Below are 20,758 nucleotides of genomic sequence, written 5' to 3' on the forward strand. Positions count from 1 at the left end.
AATTAACATTTGTGCAGTATGCCGACTAATTGCATTTGCACGGCGATTTGGACCCATACAAACTTGCACAGGGAGACTGTATTACTGACCCACAAGCACTGCCGTCAATCTGTTTTGAATTGAAGGACTTCCAGAATTATAAAAGCATGGAGGCATATGACAGGTTTGTCTCCGGCTGTGTGTGTTTACAATTTACATGATGGCGACCGGAGGGTTGTGAGAGCAAAAATGCTTCATTCATTCAAGAAGTGCAGCACTACTCGCTGGGCAACGAGCAAGACCAACACGAACACATTAAAGGACAGTCACAGTTTTTTTTTTTTTTTTTTTTGAAAGGGTAGTCTTACTAATGAGATTAAAAAAAAAATACTACTGTTGAAGAATAACAACAAGCGATTGTATTAAGCAGGGAATATTTTACCTGTGACAAAGTGATCAGAGCAAATTCAAACATAGTCGAAGTTTGGTAGGTTCGCTCTGTTTATTGCAGCCAGCCACAGTTGTCTTGTCTTTCACTTTTTTTCTGGACGTAAAATCTGGTATTTGTGATCACTTTCGGGGGTCTGTAAAATACTTTTCCATGCCTTTTCCCCCCTTGATTTGTACAACCAACAACAAACGTAGTAGGCATGCCAAACGTCCTTCTTGCTTCGCTGATCAGTGACAAATGAAGCGGTAGTGACATCCAAGATGGAGTTGGGGCAGTGCATTCTGGGTGATCCTTGAGACCTCAAAACAATCTATTCACAATTAGACGAATAAGAGCCTACCAACAAGTGAAACCAAAAATATTCAGTTGCTTCTTGCATATCTTTTCTTCTCATGGAAAACAAAGACATTCAAGTATTATTTTGCTCCTCTCGTTTCAAAAGGACAGACTAAATTATATACGGCTCCTGTTAACCGGCTAACGTAAGATAGATTTGCATAGAAAGAATCAGTGAAATCTACCAAGCACAATGAAAACAATTACGCTTAGTGTTTCTATAAAACTGCGTGGTGAAACTGGGGGGGAATAATCTCACTTGATATAAATACAACGGTGGCCTCACCTGAATCATGCTAATGAATTCCTTTTCATTTACTACCGTCCAGGTGGCCTTGTCGTCAATATGCTTGAAACAAGATTTAAATAAAGTACAAAATGTGCAAACCCTGTATGTATATTTTCAAATTTCTTCTTTACTGTTTGTTTACGTTTCTCACTTCCGCAGTCGTTTCGTGCTCTGATTCGCTAGCTCCCGGCCAATTAAGAGTGATCATTTGTCACGAGACAAACACGCACCCCAGACGCCCGGATAGACGTGAGGCTGTGCTGCAGAGCGCAATTCGAGGCGTGGCTTAACCTAAAAATGTTTAAAAAAACATTTAACATTGTAAAATTCTCGACGTCTAAATTACATTTTAACGTACGCACGTACTTTCACATTGAAAATTACAAACTATCAACTGACTGAAACTGCATGGAAAAATGGATTTAGTGGTTTTTTTCTGCACAGCTGTCAAAACAATATACAACAACGGTCATAGTTCCATCATTATTAAGCATTTTTATTTTTGTAGATTTAACTGTATGTGATAAAATAACTGTTTAATCATGTAGTAGCCTATTTAATTTGCTTTATTGTGGATTATGTTATGTTTAATAAGTTATTCTATCAAAAATGATTACGTGTATTAAACTAGTTACCGCTAACATTTAAAAATAATAAGAATGAGCAGTTCTGAAAATAGACGGATACGTTTGCTATAGAAGATTAATCCGATTGGACAGAAAATGAGGCGACAACGCCTCCCAGCCGGGATCTTTCGTGATGTTAACCCGAAACGTTCCATTCTAAACCAATCACATACGGCCGCTGAACAGACAGACCAATCAGTACAGTGACGCTCTCTAGCCCCCGCCCTGTCGGCCAAGGTTGCAGTACAAGCGGAAAGTCACCTCTTCGTGTGTGTCAGGGAGAGCTAGCCTAGCATCGCTTGGTAGTACATAGAGAATTATCGGAGAAGCCAGATAGCATATTTTGCCTTCTTGATCCTCAAGTCACTTGCATGTGAATTTGTGTAGTTGAACTTTTATAGTTATAGAACATTATAGTTACCGCCTTGTGTAGCCTAGCTTCCAGCTCCGAGTGGTTGTCATCTGCCTCCTCTTCTCCAGATACCAAGCTACCATCATCATGGCTGCATTGAGAGTTTCCTATCACAGGATTCTGGACCGGATCGAGCATATGCTGCCTGCCAAGCTGAGACCCCTGTACAACCACCCGGCAGGTAACACGAGTTTATCGGCCCACATTCGGATAAAAAGAAGCTTAAAAGTCGCGATAATTTAAAACAGCAGCGCGTATCAATAAACTAGCACCGAGAATGAGTGAACTTGTCGGTGTTTGACGTTGATAAACTGCATGGAAAAGCAGCGATGAAATTGGCTCGAATTAAAGCAGGGAGGCTTTTATTCTGTACACGAAGGTGAGAATTTAATGCAGAAAATGTTAAGTTGTCCCTAGACACGACTGATTTTTGAGTGGTGTGGTCAGGTCAAAACCACACAGAAAAGTCATTGAAGCCAAGTTTGAAGTGTACTGTTTCCATTCCATTGTTTACCTATTTTAGGTTCACACTCATTTAGGAATATGAGAGGATTGTGTTAAGTCTCAACAGCATCAGCTGTCATATATCAATCCAAACAACAGCTAAGGGGGAGAGTCCAAAAACGTTAACTCCTATTCACGCTTGAGGGGTTTATAGTTGAGTCTTGGTTGTTTTTCTCTGTCCAAGGGTAATGGAGCTGTACAAGGGCAACTTTGTGACCAGGTATGAAGGGGCGGCAACAAAGAAAAACCTCCCTCCCAGATGATTTGCAGAAATAGTGTCCTTTTTTTGTGTGTTAAACCCTCAGCACTGGTGGGTGATATTACAGCAAAACCAGGCTGCCAGCCTTTTATGGGCCTCCTCACCTTTTTTAGTCCGAGTAGCACAGACTAGAGGCACATATTCCTAAAGTGGAGTGTACACATCCCAGCTTTTAAATTTTTAACCAAATTTTAAAATGTGAGAGACCCTATGACCCAAATGATGAGGAAACAAAGTGTGTGGTCACTGCTTGTGTGTGGTGTACAGAAACTGATATTTTAACCAATTTAAATGTAAGAGACCACGCATATGACAAGGGGAAAATGGGCAAGTGTGTGCTTTCTGCTCTTATTGCGTGTGCTATGGACTATATGCACGCAGCACTTCCGCATTCGACATCTTAAGGCACCAAAGCTTCTGGTGCAGGGTAGACGCGATAGCAGAGCGCGATGTTGATGTAATGTAACTATAGCTGTTAAGTTCTTAACCGACTCAAAAAGAACTGTCAAAATTAAGGCTGTGAGAGTTCTACCGTTTCAAATGGTGGCGACAGACGGCTGCATTATTACATCAGCAGGGGAAAAAAATTTAGAGAACAGACTTCGGTGTTATCTGTAACTACAAATTAATTCCTGCAAATGTTAACAACCCACTGGCTCCGCTGCTCATCAAAGTGGAGTGACATCAAACTGAAACAGTAGCTCCATACAGTAAGTGAAGTCCTCCAAAATTAAAAAATGACAGAAATGTTCATCCTTCACATATTTTTGTTTTGATTTCAACGCAGTTTTAAATCGATTTGTTATCGGGCATCAGATTTTTTAAAAAGGCAGATGGCAATATTTGTCAAAACGCAGAATATCGGCGCTGATAATTGACCTGGCCAATAATCGGTCTATCACTAATTGTTTTTGTGCATATTTCTGTCTTCTCTAAATGTACATAAAAGTACTGAATAATGTGCTACCACCAGAAACCATGATTCAATTTGAGACAATTCATTTCCAGAAATGGTTAATACCTATGAAAAAAAAATGCCCAAATTGTGTAATAGTTTGTTTTTAGGGAACCCTTTGAGACTTTTCAGGTATTTAACAGCCTCATAGACTACCACCACCTGCTACGTTTCTAATTTTAACTAATAAGAAAACTATTTGAATACCTCATTGTATGTTGCCTATGTTTGTTGTAAAAATGAAAACAATCGGGAAATCGAGCTCCCGGTAGAACATTTGTTTTACATGAATTAAAATGCAATGGACGCATGGACGGATGTTTTTTTTTTTTTTAAACAATGCAAAATGTAGAGCTCTGTTTTCATACTTCATTGTTTGTACTGTATTGGGAGCATAGATACACCGATGAAGTCTTTGAAGGTTGTACATTCTCAATAACCAAACCAGCAGGTTTTAGGATCCCTTATGGTTCTCTTCTCCTCTATGCTGCTGGATAACTGCTTTTCTGTTAACTTTTGCATTGACTACAGTGTTTGTGTCCTGGCCATCTGGATTTAGGTTTTACCTGACTGCAGATATTAGTTACCTTTCCTCCCAAGAGAAACCCTTCAAATGCTTGCACGCACAGAATAATGCCTAGAGAAGGCTTTCATTTTTTTCCCCTCCTTGTTCTTCTGTTTTCATTCAAGGTCCTAAAACAGTGTTCTTCTGGGCTCCAATGTTCAAATGGGTACGTGTATTTTTTCTATCCATAGTGTTATGGTTTGCATTGCTGACGTACAGTAAAACTCTAAATCACACTCACGGAGGACCTGCTGTCTGCCACAGTTCACGCCCAGTCACTCAATCAGAGACTCGCCTACGCCTCGTGCACAGCCTGCCACAGCTGTCAGAACACATAGCATTAGAATTTTAGTCGCTACTAATTAGCAATGCAGCCACCGGAACAAAGCAGCAATCAATCATTTCATCTTTTGATTATGCTCATTTGTAAGTAGCAATGATGTTAACACGGTATGTAGCGTCATAGCTTGAAAATGATCATGTTTATGTTTCAAGGCATCTTCATTATTCCAGAGCGGACAATTTATTTATTTTGGGTCTCGCATACCCGCTAAAACACTCAAAACTGTAAACTGTTCACTGTGTTACTTTATATTGTTCTACATTTGTTGTACCGATAAGTAAAAAATAGTTGTCATATTTTTCTAAGTTCGTTTTTATTTTGTTTAAAAGTTTACTTACTCTGTTAATAAAATGTTGGACTACCCCCTATTTTCTGTAGTTTTCAGTAAAGGTTCTTTAAAACAGACAATTAAAAAACAATGTGTGGAAAAAAAACTGTGATGATAATACAGACTGTATGGCGTGGGAAAAAAACAATTGTGATAATTTTGTCCCTTAGTACGCACAATCCTAGTTTCACTGGATATAAAACAGAAGGATGGAGGACAGTTAGATCGCATCATGAATGATGAAATAACATAGGTTTGAGACTTGACCCTTGTGGGATTCCATGTGTCATTTGGCAGCAATAGACACACTTAATCAAATCAAGCCTAAATGCTTTGTTGGGATATTTGACATAAACATGTTGGCTTAACATTTTCAGGGTCTGGTTGCAGCTGGTTTGGCTGATATGACACGGCCGGCAGAAAAGCTGAGTACCTCCCAGTCTGCAGTACTGACGGCAACAGGTAAGATGAAAGAAAGATGAAAGGATCGTATGTAGTTATGCTTTTTTGTTAGGTCTTTTTTTTTTTTTTTTTTTCAAACTGTGTTGATGGCTCGGATTAGATAGAAAATACATTGCAAATCTACCAATGAAGGTCAAAGGTAGCCAAGGTTTGTCATGTTTTTTTTGGGGGGCGCATATTTCCTCAAACAAACGTTATCTGATGATGTTTGGGACAAAACAGACTGTCTCACTCATGTGTGCATAACCTTGGCTCTCGTTGGCCAGGCCTGATCTGGTCCAGATATTCGCTGGTCATCATCCCAAAGAACTGGAACCTGTTCGCTGTCAATTTCTTCTTGGGCTGCGCCGGCAGCTCTCAGCTCTACAGGATTTGGAGGTGACCATTGACTGTATCTTTTACATTTGTCTATAGTATCTACAGTACCAGTCAAAAGTTTGGAAACACCTCCAAGTTCAAATGGTCTCAAACACATCTAGAGGTCAAGAAATTCAAGATAGTAACTCTTGATAATGCACAGCTGTGAACTGAAAGACGTGCTTGGTCATAAAGCATCATCCACATCATAAAGTTGACTAACAAAATACCAAGATGTGCAAAGCTGTTATCTGAGCAAAAGATGCCTACTTTGAAGAATCAAAATTATATAACAGTGAGTTTTCGTGAACATTTTTCTGGGTACCAATTACCAAATAATTCCATCAATATGTCTTCATAATGATGAGTTTACTTTTAATCCATAATTCAGGACATTTTAAAATAGTGGAAAAAAAAGCACTGAATTAGAGGGTGTTTCCAAACTTTTGACTAGCGCTATATCTACACATATAAACGTTACATTACATTAAAACCACATTTACAAAAAACATGTCTACAGTGTCTATATGTTTTTTCTACACTTATTAAGTGTGCCGGCATTATGATCACAAAAAAAACACCAACTCATAGTTAGTACTCCAAATCATTACCAGGGCAAATTCCACTCTTCCCTCCATCTTGCAGGAAACAACACTATTGCAAACATGACGGCCACAATTGGCATTGGCGCGATTCTTTTTTTTTTTTTCCCTTCCTGATAGAATAGTCGTTGGAATGATTGGAGAAGCCACAATATTTCTATGCTGGAAACACTGAAAACGCGTGCACATCAAAATAAATGCAGCACACTTGACATTTTATTTTGATTTCATAAAGACCCAGTCAGAGACGGAGGATGGGACCGATGAAGCAATTTTTGCGTTGTCGCTACTGGGGGTGGGGGGGGGGGGGTCGGGGCACATAGAATGTATGCATGTCCTAACCAGTTGTATGGCAAAAATGCCATTAAAATATGTGCATGTCTGGGTTTTTTATGAAAACGATGTACATTAATGCTCAAATATAAAAGAAGGGGGTTACAGCAGATAAAAAATGCCACATTCTGTGATTTCTCAGTCACCTCCTCTCCCCGTAAAGGTCTCTCTTGCATAAAATTCCCATTCATAGATGGCACTAAACTGCTGAACATTTTCACAAAAATCAATTCACTTAAAATTCCTAATAATATTATAGTGTTTGTCCTGCATGTCATTCAAAATCCCCAAATTAATAGGCCTGATCACACACCTATACAGTGCAGTAACCACACTAGTTTGTACCCAATATGTTCCTTCTGCATGGTCCACCATCTGTCTCAACAAAAACTTCTCCAATCCATCATAAGTGTTTGTAACACTAGGAAGAGTTTAATAGCTCCATGTTTTTGCAGGACACGCATTTAACTCATTATGCACTTAAAATGAACTGTTAATGCTTCTCGTGGGGACAAAAATTGCTGTTGTCATTTGTGTTGTAGTGGCGACTTCGGTTAAAATCTTTCATGGCTCATTGCTTCTCTAAGCAAACTAGGCAGTTGTGTTTAAATTTGGTTAACATTGTAATCTGCTTCCTATTTTAGCAGAATTACATGATTTTCTTGACCAAACAAGGACCCCCTCTTTTTTCTCTGATGCACAACTAGTCTTGGTATTGGAGATGCTGGCATGTGTGCTATCTAGTTGTGAACACTGTTATTACAATTTAAGGCTTCTTAGCTGTAATACTAAAAATGTTTATTTTCAAAAATTAATCTGCAAGTTGCCCATTCCTGGCCTAAACCATAATTAGCCCTCACACACACGAGTTAATTACATTTAAACTTTTTAATGACATTGTAAATGTGTTTGAATACCCCCAAAATTTGCAAGAAATGCATATGAGATACACAATCATAATGGGATTAAAAATGTTCTATAGTTTTAAGACTTAGATGGCATCTATCGGTAATTTATTGTCATTGCACATGTTGCCAAGAACAGAGCAACGAAATTACTTTTGTTCATTTTTTTTTTTTTTTTTTTAAATACTCCTCCCACACACGTTGAAACCTAATCAAACACACTTCTCATTGTGGCCATTTTGTCCCTGAACAGATACAATCAGGATCAGAAGGCTAAGGGGGTGACAGAGTCCTGACCGTCAATAGTGAAGTGAAAGGGCCACTTCAGGCCAGGGCACCGACCGACCTGCCCCACAAGCCCCTCTTGTCATTTGTACATCATCACGTCGCCGTTTCCACCTAACATCCATGCCAGCAACATGATCCGACCATATTTAGCCTTTATTTCCCTGCTGGAAATGTGCACTTTCCCGAAAAAGTTTCAAGTTTCCTCAGGGTGAGTATATTTAACATAAAAATAAAAAACATCGTCACCAACGCACACATAAGTTGTTTGATTGTACATTTCGCTTGTATATCATTTTGTGTAGCAATCATTACCTCATGCAATCATTTCCCAAAACATGTTTGGTTTTGAAGAATGTGTCCAAAGCCGTTCAAGGGCGTCATCACATTGCTTTTAATTATTTATAATAGGGTTGTTAAATTAATTTTAATAGCTTTAAATTTGTGGGAACATCAGTTCATTGCTTCATTTTTCTTTCTTGTAGTGCTAACTGTATAACACCTTTTTTATTAACCCTATGCAGCTTGTAATGCTACACAAAGGTCACGAGCTAACACTGCTACTCAACTGCTAATATTGTTGCTTCTGTATTAGGGAAGACTTTTTTATACATTTGTGTATAAATTAACTTATAAATCATACTTTTCCCACACTACTTAATTAAAATCCACATCGCTGTAATGGCAATAATTGATCTGACTTTGTCACCTGATCTGCTGATTGATGGAGCACATGGAACTTTGAGGCACAGTGGAAATGTAATGCCTGTTATGTATGGCTAATAAACCCTGCTCTATGAATACAGCTGATATGTTGGCTTTGTTTTTTTGGCAATTTGTGCAATCAAAAGTCTGCGATTAGGTCAAAAGTCACAGGATGCATGTTCACAGCATATTTATTGTGTATTTCTTAATGAGAAATTTCTGTCAGCTGTGTATATATTCTGCAGTCAGAACAAGTTCTTCTATTGGATAGCAATAGGTAACAAAATCAACCTGTGTGTCCAACTGCTTTCATTTATTCAACACAAGTCATGGCTCCCTGCAAATAAGCAGCTGTATGTTTTTGTTCAACAAGGCCAGATTTCAAACTAAGTACATCTGTGATTAAATCAAGATTTCATTATTCATACTTAATATTTTTCTTTGGTTACCCATGACAGTTTCAAATAAAAAATGCCTGGATAATGGTTACCCACAAAACTTTTATTCACAACCAAAAATGAGGAACCAGGGCTTAGCGTTTTCCACCAACACGGGGCGCGTTCACCTTCATGGGCTTGGCGATTTTAGGCTTTTGTGCAGCCTTGCTTGTAGCCTAGAGGACAAGGGCAAAAAACACTTTTAACTTGAAAATTCAGGAAGGCATTGTGACAGAAAATTGAATAGAATTTTATAAATCGTGCAGAAATCAACTGAACTCCAATGACCACCTTTTCATACATACAGCCTTTACAATATTTACATAAAATAAGATAGGAGTGCGAGCGTTTCTCAACAGTATACCAATATTGACATGCATCTAATTTACTTTTAACATTGCAAATTGTGCATTGTGTATCGTTTTAATGTCAACATGGCTCTCACCTTAGTACTGGCGACAGCGGGCTTCTTGGCTGCCTGCTTTGCCTTCTTGGCCTCCTTGGCAGCCCTGATTAAGAAGAGAAAAAAAAAGGCACATTTAAATCCATCTGAATTACAGTAAATTACATTTGCCAGGGTTCTCACTCCTTGTGAAATTATTTTCCAGGACATTTACAGCACTTCATGGCACTTTTCCAGAACATTTTAATCTGCAACAGTACGAGTCATATCACAACATACATTAATAAATTCCACCCCCAAAGAAGTGTTGTCTACAATTGTACTGTATATTTTGTAAATGTAACCAGAATCCTTCAATGCTACCAAATACCATACCAAATTTGCTCCAAAATATAAAAAAATATAAAACCTGCTGTCTGCGTATTAGTTCACCTCAAAAGAATCAGTCATTGTCTTAAAGTCGCCAATTTCTGACCTCAGAAGACTTCATGTTCACTTAACAGAAAACCTGACTGTCGAGTTGCTATACTTGCTCGTAAAGATGTCTGAAAAGGTGCTGAGCATTAATTTGGAACAATGTAATAACTGTTTTTGACAGGAACTACTTGAAACGAAGGATGTAAATTAGAGCTGATACTAAATTGATGTAATTTTCTCAGAATTAAACTTTTAATGAACATTCTGAAACCGTGCAACTGCATCAGTGTGCTCTTACCTGATAGCCTGCTCTCTCTGGGCCTTGCGAACCTCGGGCTTCTGGTTCCTTTTGGCCATGATCTCAGCCAGGGAGGCACCAGTGATGGCCCTCTGGAACTTGACGGCACGGCGGGTACGCTTCTTGCTTACCTCTTCCTGTTAGGACAAGAAACATTTAGCAGCAACCCCTAGTCGCAAAAAAAAAAAAAAAAAGTACACCCAAAACATCCAATACTTGCTGGTACAGTGAACCCCCAGTAGCAGTGCTCATTGTTTTGGTCCAAGCACAAATATGACAACTAGGTGAGTTTTTCAGTGAATTACAAAGGATAGATTCCATTTAAAAAAATATAAATATATATAAATTATCAATTGGGGTAATTATACTACCAAGACAGCGGTATTTCAAATAGACAAAGTTTAAAAACAATTTGTAGCTATAAGACATGTCGGAGAGTTCGGAGGCCGGCCATTGGTAATGAGTCACTAATGACAGCAAAGGCCAGTACTATGATCTCCGCGTGTTGTATGGCTGTGAGGTGTGGAGTGAGTGCTGATGCACAGTCTGCAAAACACAGCCCTGCAACAACACATGACATGGAGGGATACCACGCACACCGTCCCCCCACAGCCAAAGTACTGATAGCCTACTGTAAAAGTACAGTGAACCTTTGCTGGTTTGCAATTTTTTTTCTGCAGAACAACCAAAACTATTTGCTGAAAAATGCATCAACTCTATATAATGTGGAAAAATGACATAGGACGGATCAATAGTAGTGATTTGTGGAAAAAAATAAAACTGACCACATTAAGACATACATGTTTGCCAACAGCGTATCGTCGTCGTCCTGTGAAAACACTTATGTCCATTTGTCTGCGTGTGTGTCTCCATCTGTTTGTCTGGTTGTTGTGGAGCACACTGAGCCATATTTGATCCACAGAGCAACCCACAGCTTTTGAACAGCCAGTATTCACTGCCGGGTCATATTTGACCCCTAACACCACAAATATCTTTTTTTTTTTTTTGAGACCTTTAGAATTTGTTGAAATTGTGAAAATTAATTTTGTTGCGTTCAAATAGTTGTGTCTGAGGATACAAAAAAAGCAAATGGTACTTTTTATGTACTTAAACTTCACAACGGGTCCATTTTGACCCCAACACAATCTAAAGGGGCATTGTATGGCACTGTAAAGAAAAACGGTCACTGTTAGTGTCTTGTTATTACTTACAGATTGTCCCTTCTTGTGCTTGCGTCTGTACAGCACTGTCCAGTTGATCTGTCGGGGATTCCGCTTGGCCAAAAATGCAGACTCGCATTTGGCGTTCAAGAACTGGAACACCTATAACGTGCATTAGTTGATCAAGCCGGAGGACTTAACGCTTATTTATTACGTGTGGTCGCCTTGCAACAGGCGGTTACGGTGGATAGACAGCATACATAGCATTTAGCGTGAAACGGCTAGGCTAGGCCTATTCCAGTTGACCGCCTCTCTCTCTTTTTTTAACCTACTACAAGGTTTATAGCATATCAAACATACTTAGCATTTTTCGGGGTGACTCTTAAGCCACATCGTGGACACCAGGAGTGCCAAAACAAGTATGGGTAACAACGGGGACAATGCTTAACGTTTACCTTCCCGTCTATCCTGGCGTATCGGCGGCCATGGCCGGGGTATATTTTGTACCCGCTGAAACTGCACAACTCGACCCTGAAAACAAAAAATATGGGGCGTCACTGAAAGAAATTATTTTATTTATTCGATTAAATGACATGATACTATAATATAATGTTTTAAAAGACGAGATGGTGTGCGATTCTCGTCGGTAAACTCACTTCATTACGGCTACGAGAGGGCTCAAAACCGGAAAGAAAGACGGCGGAAACGGAAGCTGAATAAGGAGACGATAGGGTTGTTTCTAAACTAAACTATTGTTTGTTTTAATCAGTTAACGTTTTTACAACTCGGTTGTCTAAAATATATGGCACGTATATGTATTTACAAAAAATCTAAATCATATTTTGCTTTCTTTCTTTCTCACTACACAAGTAACATCAGTTTGACGTCCTCGCGAGTGTTACGAAATTTGAATAATAGGTATATCAGAACAAATTTTTACGACTAATATCATTACTAGACGTTTTGACAAGTTAACCCAATCACACATTTATCGCCTTTGCAACATTCCGCGGCGTTTCAACGTTTAGCGCGCCTGCCCCAAATAACGAACTGGAAGTGTAGTCTTTCACGACATATCGGACCAGCCGTCATACAGATGAACGCCGTAGCGCTCTACTACATTTCCCAGAATGCTCTTCGGCTACAGTGAACTTCTTGTTATCGACGGACGCGTCTTGTAACCCAAGCTTGCAGCATTATTAGTCCAAGCTAACATCAACTAGCTATTTGTCTGTGAATGTGTGGCGATAGAATGGGGGTGTCAGATTTACAATTTGATACAAATGGTATGTATGCCACTTGTGTTTAATACAAGCTTTTTTGTTGTATGGTTAGTCTCCGTGAATGTTGAGTTCCACCGTTAGCTAACGTGTTTTGTTTTCTCTGTGTGAGTAGTGTGACACTTGCCAGGATCTGCTGTTACACTGTATTGCAAAATAACGATTATTGTTTTTTTCTAGTTTAGACTATTTTCAAAGCACACTGTATTCCAGCGCACATGGAGATGTAATAATATTTTTGTCATGTGTCTCAATCTGAATGATCATAACTTGCGACCATATTAATATAAACAACACAATTCTTTACAATGAATCCACTTGAGTTAGCCTTAAAACTAGTAAATGACGTTAACGACCATATACTGTTAGTTACTAAACCCTCAGTCGAGTAATAGCATATCATATGTATGGTCAATGGTTTCATGACATTCACATGGTGTTTAAACATTGTCGTTTTCTACCCCCGCCCCCTCAAAAAAAATACAATAAAATAAAAGGGCCTGTGGTAGATCTTTCAGCTCGGGGTATGCGGAAGCTCGACCCCAGTTTCATCTGCTCCGAGGACACACACACGCTCATCCTGGACCAAAATCAAATCATGAAACTGGACTATCTGGAAAGGAACCCAGGCCTTCAACAGGTGCGTAACTCATTACACCACTGAATTAAATGTACTACTTCCTGTTACATGTGTTTCCTTGGTGTTTGTATGTTTTTAGCTCTCTGTAGCCAGCAATCGCCTTGTCAGGATGATGGGTGTGTCTCAGCTCAAAGAGTTGCAAGTCCTCAATCTTCCCAATAACAGTATTGGCTACATCGAGGGACTGCGGGACCTACCCAACCTCAAATGGCTCAACCTGTCAGGGAACGCAATTAAGGTTAAGCTTTTATGACTTTTCTGATTGTTGTGTAGAAAATATGAATAGATGAAACCGCTACATGTTCTCTCAAATGTGTATTTAAGTGTGATTGTTTTTGTACAGGTTATTGAGCAGCTGAACAACTGTGTTTCTCTTCAACACTTGGATCTTTCGGATAATAGCCTATCTAACATTGGAGATCTGAGTAAACTTGTGGCGCTAAAGGTGCGTATGGCATTATTAACATTCCAAAGTAAACATTGTGCTTTTTTTCCCCCAATTTGAAACAGTTCCCAGGTGGCTTAACGTGTGTAACATGTTTTTGTCAAAATATATCAAGGATCAAAAGTCATAGCACATTATTTCTTTTCTCACTGAAATTAGCTCATTTTTCTGGGCCGGTATGGTCTCATTCAAGTGAGCAACTGTATACCCTGCCTCATATAGTGCTCGACAAATGGCGTTCTGTCTGGCATTGGTTTCCATGACGATTGGGGGTCTTGCTTGAGCCTTGCGACTACCATGGCTTCTCCTTGTGGGAGCTGAGCCCAGAGTGTTTGGCGGAAAACTACTGCTGCTCGGTCAGCTTTGCAAATGGAATCTGTTGTCAATCAGGGTGGAACGATTAATGAAAATAGTTAATTGCAATTTTTTTTCCCCCTCAATATTGTTGTTATGATTTAATGTGATAGTTTTTTCACGGTCCTTTTTTAATGTCTTTTTCTACAAAAGAGCAATTAAACAATCTTTATTATAATAATTTCATTTCTGGTCCAATTTTACAGACACTTCTTCTGCATGGAAACAGCGTGACAACACTCCGCACTGTGCCTAGCAACCTCCCCGCACATGTGTCCATCCTGTCGTTAGCATCCAATGAGATAACAGATCTCAATGAAGTAAGCATTCCTCATTCATTGCTACAGAAGCACACATAGATGTGATGTGAACTTTCACAGACGTTCGCTTTTGTCCATAGGTGGCACACCTGGCCCCCCTACACAAGCTGGAGCAGTTGTCCATTATGAACAACCCTTGTGTGATGCCAACCCCGTCACTGCCGCGCTTCGACTACCGGCCTTATGTGATGAATTGGTGTCTGAGTCTGAAAGTTTTGGATGGCTTTGTGGTGTCCCAAAAAGAAGGGTAAGTACATTTTTGCCTTGTTGCAATTCACTATCAAAGGTATGGAGAATACACACTTAGCATTTTTCTTCAACTATACATACTGCTGGCATTGGGCCGGACGGAACCTCCTATGTCACAATTTGGTAAATATCATATCTTTTTCACAAATCTGTAGTATTGGTCAGTCCACAAGGGTGCATATGTTTACAAATTTATTGACGGACTAAAGTGTTGACAATGGCTTGCTCTCTTTGACGTTGCAATCAGTGTTGATTGTTGAACAATAATGTCATGTTTGAGGTCTCCTGAGAAGTGAGAAATTTGGAGGTGCAAGGATTCTGCCCAACGGCAGCGATATATACTAAATACGGTATACGTTGGAACCATGTTCATGAAAAAAAAAAATGGTTTACAGACAAGATTTTTGGGCAGTATTGCTTTGGTTCACAGACTATGCTTCAGTTTCTAAACAGTCACTTCATCCATTCGAAACGTGTTGTTGTGCTTTCCCTCACATGTTGTTCATGCTCGAAGTTAGTCGTGTCTAAGTAGCTCCCAAAAAGTCCTCCCACCATTTTCAGTGCCTCTGATTTACCCCAGATAAAGTTCAGGTGTTTTAGTAGGCTTTACAATTTTTTTTTGCTTTCTGGAAGATGTCTGAAGGTTTGTGCTCACACTGACTGCTGTTTGGAACTGTTTATAATTCTCTCCACCTTAAGAAAAGCCCAAGTTCCAGTAGAATTAAAACAACACCACCATCTTTTGATGATGAGCAATGTTGTGTTTGCATCAAACATACCTTTTGGAATAATCCATCCATACATTATCCATACCGCTTATCCTCACAAGGGTCGCGGGCGTGCTGGAGCCTATCCCCAGCTGTCTTCGGGAAGTAGGCAGGGGACACCCTGAATTGGTTGCCAGCCAATCGCAGGGCACACAGAGACAAACAAACATCCGCACTCACAATCACACCTAGTTACAATTCAGAGTGTGCATGAAGCATGTTTTTAGAGAGTGGGAGGAAACCGGAGTACCCGGAGAAAACTCACGCAGGCACGGGGAGAACATGCAAACTCCACATAGGGAGGCCGGAGCCGGGATCGAACCCACAACCTCTGAACTGTGAGGCGGAGGTCCTAACCAGTCGACCACCGTGCCGCCCCTTTTGGACTAATACTAATAATAATATTTTATTTGTATAGAACTTTAAAAAAACACTCAAAGGCACTTTACATAGTAAGAAAAAAAGTCAGATTAACGAATAGGGCATAAAACGAAAGCAGAATAAGAATAATTATTGCCAAAAAGGCCAAACCATGGTTACTTCGAACCATAACACATTTTCCCACATGCATTTGGAAGATTTCAAGTATGTTTTATTTCATTTTAAAATAGGGCTTCCATCACGCCAGCCTGTCCGCCAATCGAGTGGCCCTGCTCTAGATGGATGAAGCACCAGCTCGCTATTACAAGAAATATGGTGGATAAGCGATTTTGTACAAACACTGTAAATGTCCCCCCCTAATAATTTCCTTACTGCTAAGAGGTGCCTGGTACTCTGCAGCTGGTTCAATAAACACGCTCGGGCACTATAGAAGGCAATGTGATCTATTAAGAAACACTCTTTTGGGGTGTTCTGTAACCAATTTCAGACTGAAAGCAGAGTGGCTGTACAGTCAGGGAAAAGGTCGCTCCTATCGACCAGGCCAGCATGTTGAACTGGTTCGGTACCTCTCCACCGTTTGCCTCCGGACCACTTCGTCACCCTTGGTGATGGCGGAAGATGCCAAATTGGAGAAGATCCTGAATAAGCAGAGGTAGAAACCAAAGCTAGTACTTTGTTTTGTTGCTTGTGGGAAATGGAATATTCAGCCACAAAAAAAAAAACAATGACTTTGATATTAATCATGATTTCCTTCCCTAAGGTTTCACCAAATGCAGTTGTTAGAAGAGACCCGAGGGGAATGTCCAAGCCCTCCTCGACCCACTCAACTATCTGTGGAAATGACAGACGCTTTGCATACGTCACCACAAAGGAACTCTGTAGAGGCCAAGAAAATAACGCCATCACCACCGGCTGCTGTCCTATCCGACCCGGAAAGAGGCAAGAGGAGGCAGTGTAGTAATTTTGAGGAGCAATTTTTGAAGGTTAAATACCACAGTATAATTGGGAGGTTGAATGTAGAGCTGCAGCTATCGATTATGTCATTATTCGAGTATCCTACTGAAAGTTTTATACTGTATGTATGTATATTTATATGTTAATGTGTTCTGTGTTCCATACAGGCCGAGCGGTCCAGTTTAATACGTGGATGAGCCGTGATTCGTCCAGCACTTCGCTTCCATGTATAAGCAGCCCAAAGCAGGGAGAGGAGTTTCTTCGTTTGGAAGATGTGCAGACGGACGAGGACAAGCTGAACAGCAGCCCGCTATCTTCCGAGTCCACCTTCGTGCCCGTCACACCTCACCTCGAGCCACGGCCGCCGCACTCGGACAGCGAGGACGAGACGGAGACCTTTGAAGCCGACTCGCTGGCCCCCAGACGTCCGGCGTCTCCGCAGCGCGCCGCCCCGCCGGAGCAGCACGACGAGGAAGAAGAGTCCGTCACGCCACATTTGGAAGCCCCAGGAGAAGGAACATTTTTTCATTTGGTCAGCAAGTCAGAGGAAGCAACAAGAGCAGCTGTTAAGATCCAGTCATGGTGGAGAGGACGGTACACTCGGTGTTGTCACCCCAAGGCCAGAGAGGTCCGCAGTGAAATCCGCCTGCGCAGGATGCAAGACCACATCGTCTCCTTGTCGTTAAAATTCGACAGGTACACTTGAGGGACATGTATATGCTTTTCATTGAACGTATTTAGCTACGTAACTGGGGCAAAGTATGAGACCCACTTCATAGTTATGTACTTGTGTACAACCACGATAATAAACACTGCTAAATTGACCGTCAATGAAAAGTGAACATTATCTTTTTAAAGGCAGGATTTTTATACAGTTCTTGCTTTGGGTCCCATTTAATGTGTGTAATTAATGTATGTAACGTTGAAGTCTGTGGGTGTATTTTTCATGACATTTATGTATGAAGACTCACACTGAAATATACATTTATTTGCAGGGTGCAGAAGCAGTGTGAGGAGGAGAGGTTACAAAGAATGGTTCAAGAGGAAGCGGTCAGGTTTCTATGGAAACAGGTAAGCTGATTCACTTTTGTATAATACAGTATGCCTTTGAGTTGTGAGTCGCCTGAGAAACAATTTACATAAAATAGAAGAGACATCAAAATATAAGAGACATCAAACTATGGAGTACCCGTGGCTCAGGAGGCAGAGCGCGTCGTCTCATAAATGTGCGAGTACGCGAATGTCTATTGTGGACGCTTTTGAGTGTTCGCCAAAAAAGCGCCATATAAATTGGATGCTTTGTTATTTTTGTAACTGTGAAAATACAAACGCACAGTTCTCCGACTGTCATGTACTGTAATCCAAAATACAGTAGTATACTGTTAAAATAAATGACGGTAGGTGCATTGTAAATGAACAGTAAATTACTGGCATACCTGCTGCCAGTAATTTACTGTGATTTTTTTTGCGGCGAAATTCTTTCCAGTGTACCTTTTCACGGCACTATACACCTTCATGTCGCACTCCTTCATGTCAAACAGGACAAAAAGGCGGCACCTGTAACAGAATATTGTAATCAAAGTCCGATTTACAGTCAATACTGATTTCAGCCAAGAGTCGGGAATGGAAACAGAAAACGGGAAGTAGGAACCAAAATTGGACACCACCAGAATATTTCCGTCACATTGAGTCCCATGACCAAAAAACGGAATTCTTTTTCATGCTTGCTTGATTTTAAAGCTGCATATCTGTCATATTTGTTTTTGCCTCTACCCAGGTTCAGTCCATGCAGCAGTGGAAGCAGTCTGTTGAGGAGCAGCTGGCCTGCCTCACTCATGTCACCGCTCCTCCGGCACCGTCTCCGGCTGCCCTTCCCGCAGCTAGTTGCACTGCAAACCAAGCGGCCATGGACGTCTCCTTCCCGGACTCGGGCTTCCAAGTGACAACGAGCGAGGAGCGGGCCGCGCCGGAGGACAGCTTCGTGAGCAGCGGGACCGCAGAGTCTGCGATGACTGTGCGAGCGTCCGATGGAGGCGTGGACAGCACGGACTGCAGCCTCCTGCAGCAGTACGCCACCTCCTTGCAACAGAGGGAGGAGGAGGAGGTCGAGGAGGGGGTAGCATCGCGACCATCCTCATCCCTGCAAACCGAAGATGACCAGGCAGATGTCCACTGAAAGAAACTGCATCATAAGAATGTTACAGTATGTTTGCCCACTGAGGCATGACTGAAGACTGCACTTATATTTATTGTCTATCACTCATGAGAGTGAGCGTTTATTAGCCGAACACAATATGCCAATAGCACTGCTCACTAAAATGGAGGGATATTTCGCTTGTGGGGGAATTTCAGGATTAACCTAATATGCACTGTAACTTTACATCCTTCTCTTACCTAAACCTATGAATGCACATGACCAGTTGTTCAGTGATTCAATACTTTTTGCGCAACTTGCTTTTCTCAACAGCAAAATACACAAGTTTTGGATCCGTGAATCGACCAATATGTTTTGTGGTTCAATTAGAATTAGTGTTTAAAGTGGAAGTCAATGCAAACAGTTTTTATTTCAAGAATATGTTCTATGCAAGCCCTCAAGTTGAAACAGGGCATTCTGATCAATATTACGTTTGTGGAATAAGTGTCAATCCACTCGTTTTTAGCCATCTCTGGGGGCAGCCATTTTGTCTTCTGTCAAATGAAAATGCTATCACAACTGCTCACAACAACCAATCACGGCTCAGATTCAGAAAACAGGTCAGCCGCGATTGGTTGTTGTGAGCAGTTATGATGTCATTTTCAGTCGACAGCAGACAAAATGGCCACCTCCAGAGATGGCTAAAAACGAGTGCATTTTGCCGCTTAACTTATATTAATCAGAATGCCGTGTTTCAACTAGTGGTCTTGCTGGGAACATATTCTTGAAAGAAATATGTTTGGGTTGACTCCACTTTATTAAACAGTCATTTTCATTATTCTGTGCACATTTTGACATGGGACCAAGATGACGCCTAACAATGGATCAACAGTACCTTGCCATTGCAAAGATTCTAACGGGCTGTTTTCAGAGGCCACTGAGTTCAGAAGTGTCTCAGTGTTTCATCATCGGGTTGCAGCACCGATAAACTGGAAGAGCCACAGAAAGGCACAGAAGTGGATGTCCTTGGGAATGTACAGTACTGGTCAATTCATGAATCATACACCTGTTGTGAATGTTGCCGTTCAGCTCCTTGTCTGGGATCAATCAGTTGTGTAGGGTATAGTAACAGTTGGACAATCAGAAATTTGGAAATGATCAAACCAAGTTCATCGGTGAAGTTTATAGTGCGTTTTAGGTTCAACCTGAAATTTTCGACATAAGTCCAATATCTCCAGCTTGTTGTGAGTAGTGTAGTGCATCTAGTGTTGCATTGTTTCTTCTACCTCTTGGTAATGGAATATCAACCTGTTCTCCTTGCTGATATGCATACAATGTAATTAATTACACTGCAATAAAAAGCGGATCACTGTACACGTGTTAAATGACTGTGTGTCATTTTGGGGAAATAAATCAACACAATCCATCCATATCCAAACTACAAATACAGTGCAACTGCCAAAGTTGAACATTGGTTGACTTCCACCAGTCCATCCGTTTTCTATTGCGCTTGTACGCTTTTGGGTTGCGAGTGAGCTGCAGTTTATGCCGGCTGACTTTGGGCAAGAGGCGGGGTACACCCTGGACTGGTATCCACTCGATTATACAGCACATACAGCTCCTGGAGGTCTTGAACTTTTTGAACTTGCGGCCCAACTTTTTCTGTTCAAAGTGGCCCGTGGGGCCCATTCACATATTATGATTCGTGGTGACTTTTACTATGTTTGTGTACAAAAACTAAATCAAATCCACTTACAGTTTCAAAATCTAAAACCATATCAAATAAATACGTTATACAATGCCATCATCAAAAAGCTATTTAG

General features: G+C 40.6%; 3 protein-coding genes and 1 non-coding gene across 4 annotated transcripts; 2 read left to right on the top strand and 2 right to left on the bottom strand.

Annotated features, from left to right (window-relative positions):
- The first annotated feature begins 1,905 nt into the window (after nucleotides 1-1,905).
- On the top strand, nucleotides 1,906-8,796 carry mpc2b (mitochondrial pyruvate carrier 2b). Its single transcript, XM_086051225.1, has 5 exons — nucleotides 1,906-2,274; nucleotides 4,502-4,542; nucleotides 5,425-5,509; nucleotides 5,776-5,887; nucleotides 7,960-8,796. Exons 1-5 carry the CDS (start codon nucleotides 2,181-2,183, stop codon nucleotides 8,000-8,002), a joined length of 375 nt encoding a protein of 124 aa, XP_085907351.1. The 5' UTR covers nucleotides 1,906-2,180; the 3' UTR covers nucleotides 8,003-8,796.
- Nucleotides 8,797-9,176: 380 nt separating this feature from the next.
- Nucleotides 9,177-12,214, bottom strand: rpl24 (ribosomal protein L24). Its single transcript, XM_086051224.1, has 6 exons — nucleotides 12,068-12,214; nucleotides 11,867-11,942; nucleotides 11,463-11,573; nucleotides 10,252-10,388; nucleotides 9,579-9,642; nucleotides 9,177-9,309 (listed from the first exon to the last, which is right to left on the bottom strand). Exons 1-6 carry the CDS (start codon nucleotides 12,070-12,072, stop codon nucleotides 9,229-9,231), a joined length of 474 nt encoding a protein of 157 aa, XP_085907350.1. The 5' UTR covers nucleotides 12,073-12,214; the 3' UTR covers nucleotides 9,177-9,228.
- On the bottom strand, nucleotides 10,677-10,858 carry LOC147136308 (small nucleolar RNA SNORA23). The gene has a single exon (XR_015089748.1). It is a non-coding gene; the product is annotated as a small nucleolar RNA SNORA23 (small nucleolar RNA).
- A 290-nt stretch (nucleotides 12,215-12,504) lies between the features above and the next one.
- On the top strand, nucleotides 12,505-19,525 carry cep97 (centrosomal protein 97). Its single transcript, XM_086051223.1, has 11 exons — nucleotides 12,505-12,697; nucleotides 13,189-13,331; nucleotides 13,411-13,569; nucleotides 13,675-13,776; nucleotides 14,337-14,450; nucleotides 14,531-14,697; nucleotides 16,335-16,499; nucleotides 16,608-16,786; nucleotides 16,969-17,497; nucleotides 17,797-17,872; nucleotides 18,579-19,525. Exons 1-11 carry the CDS (start codon nucleotides 12,649-12,651, stop codon nucleotides 18,975-18,977), a joined length of 2,082 nt encoding a protein of 693 aa, XP_085907349.1. The 5' UTR covers nucleotides 12,505-12,648; the 3' UTR covers nucleotides 18,978-19,525.
- Nucleotides 19,526-20,758: the final 1,233 nt, after the last annotated feature.

Source organism: Filicampus tigris, chromosome 14 (assembly GCF_054856515.1).
Source record: "Filicampus tigris isolate MCC_2025a chromosome 14, RoL_Ftig_1.0, whole genome shotgun sequence".
Taxonomy (NCBI): Eukaryota; Metazoa; Chordata; class Actinopteri; order Syngnathiformes; family Syngnathidae; genus Filicampus; species Filicampus tigris.